Here is a 10,792-nt window from a genome sequence, read left to right as displayed (position 1 = left end):
TCGTATTTGCTCTGTTAGAGACAGTTCCTGAGCTCTGTTTTACCTCTGACTTCTGCAGTTTTTGCTGAGGCTGTCAAAGGTGGTTTGAAGAAGGCAGAGTTATACTGACTTTGCTCTGAGAACACTGAAGCTTTTTCTTGTGCTTGTGTCTGATAAAAGTAGCCTCTAGTCATGTACTGTTTGCCCTCTATGTGTCTTGTGCTCCCACTGCCATCACTACCTCCTTAGAATGGAGCCAGTCTGATTCCCACATGCAGTAGTCAGAGAAAATTGAGAAGCATTTTTCTTTAAGTGTGTGATTGATGGTAGAGCAAAGTTGTTTTCTTGGACTCTTGAACCACAAAAATTGCTGAGTTGAAAGCCCTGTGTGGAAGATGCTGTGGAGTGGAGGAATCCACTGTGGTGGCTGTCCAGTTACTATTGCTTGTGAAACAGCATCACATCAGGATTGTTGGTTCCGCCCTTGTTTTGGGGTTGGAGAAAGTCAGGCACTGGGGTGGTGCTTTGGAGCCCCAGTCTGCTTGCTGGCCTGTACCTCCCACCAAGAGGACAGAGAAGGAGGATGATGTCCCCTACACCTGGGTCAGGCTGGCAGCAGAACAGAGCCCTGCACTGGGGAGAGTGAGGACCACCAGAGCCCACCCATACCCTGAGGTAGCCAGAGCCTGCCCTTCCTCTTGTCTGAGTTTTTGAGTGGCTACATGCTTGTTTAATCCCTTCTGTCACTGGCCAAGAAATGTTACCACGTGGGCTCACAAGTGAAAATGATAAAAACCAAAAAGATTCATTGCACACTTTTCCCATCCCTTTTCCTGCCTCCACTCATAATTGTTCTGAGACTGGAGAGACTCCTTCCCCCCCTCTTCCAAGAATCACAACAGTTTTTTGTTTTGTTTGTCTTTTACAGATCAATTTTGTAGCCTGTCAACTGTTTGCACTTTTGGCTGCATTTTGGTTTCGTATTTACTTAAGTCCCAGTCATGCCAGCTCTGCTGTTCGCCACGCATTTGCCACCCTCTTTGGAATATACTTTGCTGTCTTCTGCTTTGGGTGGTGAGTATTTAGTCACCATGTAGACAAGGCTTGGGTAAAATTCTTTGTAAACTTCATATCAGCTTTCCTGGATTACATCTTTTTAATCTTAAAGCACTTTATGTTATCCTAAAAAAAAAGAATATTCTAACCAGGATAATCATTCCAAACCCTTAAAGTAAAATGAGTCATTAAAGTATTTTTAAGTGAAGTATTTAATTTGTGATGTTTGTTCTGGAAGTTAAAGCCACACCAGTCTGCTGTGAAGATGCCTCTTTTGGAAAAGGTGCATCCAAGCTGAATGTGCACTTTAAGCCAGGCTGCTCTTTCTCTCAGTGAAACACATGGACAATATCTTGTCAATAACTATCAATTTGTGTTGGCTATTCAGGCTCTATATATGTAATTGTGATAATCTATGTTTATTCAATACCCTGATATGACATTGCATTTATGTCATTTGCATGGAAAAATATTCCCTTGTCCTGAACTGCCAGCCCTTCCAGGTAACAGAGAAATGATCTAAATACTCGCTTTGTTGTCTTCAAGGTATTCCATTCATCTTTTTGTCCTGGTGATGATGAACTATGGCATTATGAATATGGCGAGTATTCCCAACATACACAGGTGAGCTGATGTGGCTACAAGTCTGGAGCTGCACCTTTGACAACTTCTCTGCTTTGAGGGATTTTTTTAGAACCACCTTCTCTTCTTTCCTGCTTTTCTTTCTCAGTTACATGCAGGAGCTTTGTTCGTGCAGTAACAGAAGCAGTTGTTATCTCAATTTGTGGTTTTTGCACTGATGTATTGCATTTCCCTATAAAACGGCTGGCCTCAAAAGTTGACTTTTGCAGGCTTAATAATTTATGGCCAAACCTCTGGTTTCTTAAACATAATGAAGTCATGTTCTCCTTGGTCTTGTGTTCTTGAGGATCACTTTTGATAACCCTTTTTAATGTGTTTTCCCCTTTCTGTTTGGCCTTTAGGTATTTTCCACTTATTCCTGAGTTAGGTAGTTCAAATGAGGTCACTGTGGCAGCTTAACTTAGGGATCCACAAAATGTAGTCTTGCATTTGGTACTGGGCTTTGAGCTCAAAAATGTAGAAAGTACCAGAACTGTCATTGCTTTGAAGTAGAAGCTTATGGTATCATCATGAGTTCTCCACTACAGAATCTTTCTTTTGCCTCTACAGATGCCTTAGAGTCAGGAAGACGCATAAGTCTCCTGAAGTGCTGTGTTAAATATGAGTGCCTTCTTGGCCAAAAGACAAAAAGCACTTTCATATGAAAATGAAAACTACATGGTAGTTATGTCATCTTCTTCCACTGACTAAGAGGAAGTTCGTGTGGAAGAACTACTCTGCTCAGTCATTAAGCCTTCCTGCCTGGGTACCATACTCTCTTAAGAGAGAATTCAGCACCAAGGAGTTGTTAAAATTCTTTAGGTGGAGTCATTTGCTTCCCATTAGTCTGCACAAATAGGAATTTTTATGTGTAAAGCTGCTACTTTATAGCAGACTACAAGGATGAGCTGGCAGTTCTTCCCACTTCCTTACTTTTTTGTTCGTTTCCTAACAGCATGTGGTTAATACTATGATTTGACTTGGATGTGTTACAGGTGATTTCTGTCTCTGCACTGTGTGGCTGTTTCTGTAGCTGCTGCTGAATGCTCATATCCACATCAGTCTGGGCTGGGGAACAGAAACTCTTATTCACTTGTCTTCAGAGCCAGGGCTGTGTGAGGATCTGATGCTAAGATAATCATCTCCCCTTCTTTTTTGTCACTACCTGAGGAGACCTCTCTCTAATATCCAAATGGGAACCCCACTTAGGATTTTTCTAAGATTATTTAGAAATGTGAACCATAAACAACAAGCCTGTCTACAGCAGTCACTACCATTTTCCACCAGCAAGATAAGTATTAATGAGGTTTTTCAACCCCCTCACAGAGTGAAAGCCCAGAAGTCCAGAGGTAATTAATAATGTCAGGGGGAAAAAAGTAACTGAACAATGTTTATTAAAGCAATGCTACCCAGAGACCAAAATAAAAAGGTGTTAAAATTGTATATTACTTGTTTCCTAGTCATTGCCCCTGCCTGTTGCTTGAGAGAAATGCAGGAGTTACTGATTGTAGGTCAGAAGAACCAAGTCTACAGAGAATCATTCAATAGTTGTTTTCAGCTTCCTAGGCAAGTTGAGGTGGCGATAGGGAAATGGACACAGCTTCAGTAGGAAACCCCCTCACTCTTACTGTATAGCCAGTTACTCACAATGGGAAAAAGAGCTGTATGCTGCAACACAAGTTAAGCCAGTTCATATGATGTCACCTGCTGCTGAGAGAGTCATGTGTTGAGTCAATGTGAGGTATCAATCCAACATGCTGAACAACCTCAGGAGGTCCGGGAGGATTGGGTTAGGACTTTTCTGCTGTATTCCACTAGCCATAGCAGTGTGACTCAAAGTACATCCAGATTATTTATTTTGGCAAAATAACAATGTATTCAAGCTGCTTGAGAGTAAGCTGGAAAAATGTCAGTTTAAGGTCTGGACCTGTTCATACAGGCTGCCTGTAAAAGCACTGGATCCTTCATAGTGGGGCTTCAAGACTTGCCTTTTTTCCCCCAAAAATGCTGTGGAAGAGAACAAATGAAATAAACTACATAATTTAACCTTTGTGCTCCTTTCCTTGGTTATTTTCTGCTAGTTTGCTCTCTGGCAAGGCTGCTAGCCTTCAAGGCCTGTAAATGGACAGTTTAATCCAGCATCAGAAATGCTCCCAGCTGCAGCAGCAGATCAGTATATCTCTGCTTGTTCCCGTTTCAATCTATGTGCTTTACACATAAGCATTGAGGCTTATTTTAGATCCTTCATCTTGTCTATCACCATTACATGTCTGGGCTAGGTGACTTGCCTTTAGAGGGATGCTTGCCGTTCTCTGTTCATGAGAGGGGAGTCCAAGGACCTTGCAGATGCAGGACTGGATGCCTGACCCAGATAAAATAAGATAAATTCTACTCTGAATCTCCTGAAGAATCTGTCGTGTCCCTTCAGTCTGCCTTTCACCCAGCTCTTTGCTGTGGGTCACCTGACCCACAGGTTGCCTTGCAATCCATCACTGTCACTCACATTGTAGTTTGTTAGTCCTCAGTTTATTTCCTCAGGGAGGAAAAACTCATTTCTTTTAAAACCAGCCATAATTTGACAAAGGCCTGGCTCTTTTTCAGTTGTCTGCTGTCTGATTCTCTTGTCTGATTTCACCTTTAGTTCTCCCCTGTGATTGATCTTGTCATGTGTCTGGGGGGGAAACCTGCTTGGCAACGTGTTCTTACCAGCCTCCTGTGGTTTGGCTCTACCAGGCATGCAGGATGTGCCATCTTGTTCTGTATTCTGTTGGTCTTTGCATCTTCTCCCCCACATGGATAGCTTCTGATACAGGGAACAACAGTAGACCTTGTCCTGGCCTGTCTGTGTGATGCAAACCTTTCATTCTGGTGTCGCAGCTCTCCATTGCCCTGTTCAGCTTGCTTCATGTGTCAATCTGTTTCCAAACATCCATCCACTTCTTACTTTGCCAGTATCCTCTTTCTTGCTCATGTAAATACAGGGAGAAGTTAGTTATATGAAAGGCTGCATCTGCCCACATAGGCACAACAACATTTCCAATCCTCAGGCTGTTCAACTCTTATGATAGTCATGCTACTTCCCTGCCTAATAAAAGTTTGCTGTCATCTTGAAAAAATAGAGAGTGAATTTGTCTCACTTTACTTAAGGAATGCTTCTTTAGCTGGACACAATGATCTTAGAGGCCCTTTCCAATGTAAATGATTCTATGATTCTTCTGGAAGATGATGTGTTTCAGCATGTAGAACTGAAAAGATTGGGCTATGTGTCATTATCTGCCTTTATACAAAATCAGAAGCAAGAAAATACCTTCAACTTGGAATATTTTAGTCTCTGCTCGATCTGAGGAAGAGCTGAAAATAAAGAACATCTACAGATAAAAAAGGCAGTGGATAACTTCAGTGATGCACATACAGTATCATCTGGTTTTAAATATTTAATTTGGACAGAAATTTTAAAATCATATATGAAGATAGGAACTCTGAAATGGAAATGTGCAGTTTGAATTGATCCTATTTCTTCTTTTTTTTTTTCCCCACCCCCAGAGTGAGAAGACATCTCCATAATGTTTCTGCTGGGTACACAGAGCCATCAGTCCTCTTTGACAATTTCATCCATAGTCTTGTAGCTTCAGATTTGTTAACAATCTAATTTGCAAAATTCAAAACAAGCCCAAACCCAATTTGAGTGATTCCAGTTCTCGTTGGTACTTGTGTTGGTAACTATGTGTTCTGTATGTTATGTTTTTAGGTACTCCTTTGTCGTAGCTATGGGATACCTCACGTTATGCCACATAAGCCGAATATACATATTTCATTATGGTATTCTCACTACAGATTTTTCCGGGTGAGTGAGTCTGCAAGCTGGTTCCTGTTAGTATTAGGTGAATTCAATATTTTAAGAATAATTTTTGTGTTATCCTTGGAGCACCTGAAATTTTGTTTCCTTAAACTTTTTCCAAGGCATTTGTTGTGGGTTTGGTTGTTTTATTTTTTTTAAGGAAGGGATAAATAACTGTATGATTTTTGCACTGACTCATTGTTTCTACTGTTTTCTTGCTAGGCACTATCTAGTTAGGAAGGTAGAGCTTTGTTAGCTAGAGTTCTGCCTAGAGCAGCCTGGGAGGATTATCTGCAGAGTTACTCGCTGAAGCTGGAGGAATGCTCATAGCCCTGACGAGCAGTGTGGCTGGTGCTCTGGTCCCTGGCACTCTGCCCCAAGAGGTGGGGTGGGCTGCTCTCCTTCCAGCTTTCTAGGCACAGCTGTTGGCTCTGTCATCCTTTTCCCCATTTTGGTTTGTTGTAAATCCCCAGCTAGGAAGGTGTTTCCCACCCCAGCAAGTGTGAGGGGAGGACTTGGACAGGGGCATCCCCAGCTAGGAAGGTGTTTCCCACCTCAGCAAGTGTGAGGGGAGGACTTGGGCAGGGGTTGAGTTGCTGCTGGAGCTGTGTGAGTAACCCAGGCAGAGAGACCAGAGACCAGATTTGGTTGTTTACACCAGTCTTACAAGTTCTCTCGTGGGGGCAGGTTGTGGCTGCTGTTTTAATAGCACGACTTTTTATATGCCATGCATTCCTGTGATACAGTGTTTTTCATGTATGCTGTAGTCTTCTGGTTTCACTGAAGGAGTAGAGGATGCTTTGCAAAAACAGACACAGCTAAAACCCTGTATGTTTTATTTATGAAAGTATACTTTTGCATGATTTAAAAACAATGTGCTAATCTGTATTCCACTTGTTTAACTGAATGTCTGAATACAGAGTAATTAGTAACATACTATGAAAAACTTCTGTAAACTGGCACAGTAATTTGTACATGACTCTTCCAAGTCTGTCATCTTAAAGGCACAGAGGAAACAGAAGGTTTTTGCTGTCTGTGTGCATGTGCCTCTCTCTGAGGTGGTGGGTTTAACCATTTAATTGCAGGGGGTGGAGGTAAAGTTCCTCTGAAACTTCTGAGGCTTTTTATTAGAGGAGGGTGCAGAAATGGGAACTTATACATTTAGAGAAATTTAGTTCTATAATTTTGTCAGCAGTTCTTTTAATGCACAAAAACATGTCCTGATAGAGCATGGCATACCAAGAAGCCTATAAATGGGATTGGAATGCTATAGCTCTGTGTGTGTATGAGGCACAAACACGAGAGATCATGCTTTTCTGAACAGTGTGTTCAGAAATGCACTGTGAGTTCTTTTAATGCACTCTCTCTCTCTCTCTGTCTCTCTCTCTCTAAGACATTAATAAAGATCTGGTTGGTACTGGGGGTGGAAGAAGAGGAATGGTGGTTGTTTACATTATAGACTAGGTAGCATTTTCTGCTCTCTTGATGAAAAAGGAACTACTATTATTTAATGAGAAGCTTGAGAATAATAATAGTACTGAAAGAATAATACCTGAACTGACTGTTATTTTGTCCTGGTGCTTCAAGATGCACACCAATTCCTAAACTTCAGTCAAACATAAAACTGCCAAATAGTAAACAACTGGAAGATGTAGTACAGATCTGCACCTTCATGGTATCATGGCCTCATAAATCTGTCTTAAAACCTGTTTTCCTTAGCTGTAAATAGTTTGTACTCCCTGAGGCTTAATGCACATATCTGAACAGATGTGATGACCCAGAGAGACTAAATATACTTTCTGGCCACAGTTTTATCATGTGTGAGCACCAATTGGACCTCCTCTCGTTTGTTCTCTCGTGTTTGATGGTTCCTCATCTATTGCATGTCATTGGAAAGCATTCAGACAGGCTTCTGGCTGGAAGGATGGCCTTGAAGTTCTCCCTCATGATTTCAGAAACCACTGAGACAGAATCCATGGAGCTATGCCTATCTCCCTCCAGCCTCCCACCCTCATGAGCGAATATGGCTAAGGTAGTTCTCCCTCATGATTTCAGAAACCACCAAGACAGAATCCATGGAGCTATGCGTATCTCCCTCCAGCCTCCCACCCTCGTGGGCGAATATGGCTAAGGATATACACTGAGAGGGGATTCCAGGATATACACTGAATTTAGGGGATTCTTTGAGAGGGAACAAAAAACCCATCATCTGCTGACTTGTGTTTGAGGTCTCAGTATCCCATAAGTCTCTGATGATATCTGCTGCAAGGAGATAGTTTTAATCCACGTCAAATAGACACATAACCAGTTCTAAGCCATCAGCTCTCCAATATCAGTTCCCTAAAGTGACAAGTCAGATGTTAAATAAGTGTTTCCCAGTGTCAGTTCTGAAAGCCAGTGTCCCTTGTTTGCTTTCTTGGCCTGTTTTCTGTACTTAACAACTTGCATGCATAAAAATTTTGATGTATGCTTGCAAATAGATTTTTGGGGCTCTTTTTCAGTAATGGTTGTGCTGTTTATTTGGAACCTCCCCATTTTGAGAACACAACTTGTAAAATGCAGGTACAGATGGACAGAACAGGGTAACTTCTGAGTCATATCTTAAGCAAACTGGAAAATGGAAGATCAAATTGTAGCACATCACTTCAAAGTTAAGAAATGAGGGGTTTGTTCCCTACTTGTGACTAGTTAATTCTTCTAGCTTCTGCAAAGGGTAGGTTTGGTCCCTGAGTCCCACAGTCAGAATTGTATTCAAGCTGCTTGCAGCAATTTCTTGATTTAAGAGTTTTTCATGTACTTGGGTAAAAACTCCATATTTTTTTTAAACTATTGCCAGGTTTTAATGAAAACAAGTTCCAGCTTGCTGCACTTTAGTTACTTTTTTTAAAATGTGTATACTTTATATCAAATTTCTTCAATTTGTATTATTTTTCAAAAAAAGCGGTGGCATAGTTTAGGAATTTTCACCTTACTGCTTTCTTAAAGAAAACTATTCATTTTTGAGCAGTAATTCTAAAATAACGGAATGCTGTGCTTTCCCCTTAATTCAAATCAATCACTGAGAGAAACATGCATGTTTTATTTTGCTTGGTTTGCCATGACATTTGTACATTATACCTGGGAAAACTAAATCCTAACTCTTTCTCTCTCTTATTTCTTCTTTATGCTAAGAGGATTATGCTGGTAAGTTGCCTGGTTTCTATACAACTTTATAAGAATGGTAATAATATTATATGGCTTGGTTTTTTTGGTCTCTTTATATAACAGGTGCAGATCAAGTACAGTAATATTATGGCTTTAAGGAGAAATCAGTTTAAAATAAGGGATCTTGATTGTGATTTTTGGAAACTAGTAATAGATATGGTTTCAATCTAGCAAGCTGCATGAACAAATGCCATATGCATATGATCATCTGGATTGAATTCAGAGGAACTCCATGTCCATATGGAACTAGTGTCTGTTTTAATCCTTTGCTTGATTAAGACCGTAGATTTTTTGCAGTTTCTTCTTTGAATTCTTGCAATGTCTGAGTAAAATTTTCTAATATTGCAGGTCATTCAGTGAAATGTCAGAGAATGATTGTGCATTCTATAATATGTGAGGTTTCTTCATATATGAGCGGCAGCTGAGAGAGCTGGGCTTGTTTAGCCTGGAGAAAAGGAGGGACCTTACTGCTCTTTACAGCTAGGTGAAAGGAGGTCATATATCATGGTGATTTACAGCTAGGTGAAAGGAGGTCATATCATGGTGGGAGTCAGTCAATTCTCACAGGTAACAAGTTACAGGACAAGAGGAAATGGCCTCAGGTTGTGCCAGGGGAAGTTTAGATTGGATATTAGGAAAACTTTCTTCATGGAAAGTGTTTTGAACCATTGGAACAGGCTGCCCAGGGAAGTGGTGGAATCACCATCCCTGGAAGTGTTGAAAAACCATGTAGATATGGCACTTGGGGATGTGGTTTAGTGGTGAAGATGTCAGTGCTGGGTTAACAGTTGGCCTTGATGATTTTAGATGTCTTTTCCAACCTTAATGATTCTATGATTATTGCTGCCATTCTTTATTCCAACCTTAATGATTCTATGGTTCTTGCTGCCGTTCTTTGCAGAAAAGAAACTCAGTTTGTGAAAATCACCACAGACCGCCATTGCCACAGAGACACCGTAGCTGAATTATTAGGGAGGCTCGAGCAGTTATCATCACCATAGATGTCAAACCTGTACCTCTTACACAAGCGTTTTGGTGGACATCACTCTCCAGATGGCATGGGCATCTTTGTGTTTGCCCTATCCCAACTGCAGAAAAGCAGCAGCATTCTCAGCAAACCACTTAGAACGGGATGATAGTTTAAAGAGCCCTCTCGAAAAGCCATACGAGCAGATACTTTAGTAACAAGTGTCACTTCAGGCCGTGAATTTTTGCTGGGTGGTTAGTGATTTGTTGCTGATTTTTCCCCTCTCAGTGGCTTAGTATCAACCACAAAAGGAAGGAATAAAAGTACAACGGCCATTTTTTACAAAGGAAATAGATCTGCTGATGGAAGCAAACATAGATATAGTCTGTTACCATGTTAAAACACAGTGCAGAAATGCTAACTGGTCCTGAGGGTTCAGTTGGTTATTTTTACTTTATTGTCTTCTAAATGCATGACATGTAGTACATCTTTGCAGTGTCTGGTCCAGCAGCTCTGGGTACCTTTTTGTCTGCAGCTGGTCCCCAGAGGCAGTGCCAGCAGTGCAGGTGCAGGGTGAGTAAGGGAAGGTCAGTCTCTTTTCCATGACTGTTTGCTGCTTTGCTGTTTGACTGGGCGTTTGTCCACTTGGAGCTGCACTGAGATCGCTTACCATTGGTTACACAGGAGCCCTGCAAGAACCACAGTGTGGAAAGGAGCCAGAATTTAAGCAGGCAGTCACTACTAGAGAGCTCCACGCATCTAGTGCATACCAGGACACTTCTCCAGAAGTAACCACTTTTTAAAGTGAAATGCTTCTATCATGAAGGCTTAAGAAATGCTGTTTGAGAACTTTCACCCAAAAACCCCCCCAAAACCAACACATCAGCAAATTGGAAGTTGCTTTGGAGGTGTAAGTGTGTTGAGTGAAATGTTTTTCCTCTGTGTGTTTCAGTACTTCATTTTGCTGTTGAAAGCAAAAGTAAGAGCCCACTGGCAGTGAAGCTGTTGTGGCATCTCTGGCTTGGCCATCCCCTCAGCAGCATGGTTAATGTCATAGTAGAGTGACTGTGTGAACTCATCATGGCTTCAGGGCTGAGGTAACCCTGAAATAAATGTTTGCTGTTTTG

At 41.3% G+C, this 10,792-nt stretch overlaps 1 protein-coding gene across 1 annotated transcript in view; it reads left to right on the top strand.

Moving 5' to 3' along the window:
• Positions 1–907: 907 nt before the first annotated feature.
• MBOAT1 (membrane bound O-acyltransferase domain containing 1) overlaps positions 908–10,792 on the top strand; it is a gene marked incomplete at its 5' end in the record, with an annotated part of 32,051 nt that continues 22,166 nt past the window's right edge. The window contains 3 exons of the mRNA XM_009072780.1: positions 908–1,053; positions 1,582–1,659; positions 5,405–5,500. Coding sequence (XP_009071028.1) covers positions 908–1,053; positions 1,582–1,659; positions 5,405–5,500 — 320 coding nt within the window. The remainder of the gene's footprint in view (positions 1,054–1,581; positions 1,660–5,404; positions 5,501–10,792) is intronic.

This window comes from Acanthisitta chloris, unplaced genomic scaffold (assembly GCF_000695815.1).
Source record: "Acanthisitta chloris isolate BGI_N310 unplaced genomic scaffold, ASM69581v1 scaffold28914, whole genome shotgun sequence".
NCBI lineage: Eukaryota > Metazoa > Chordata > Aves > Passeriformes > Acanthisittidae > Acanthisitta > Acanthisitta chloris.
Note: the sequence above shows the minus strand (reverse complement) of the source record. Positions and strands in the feature narration are given on the sequence as shown.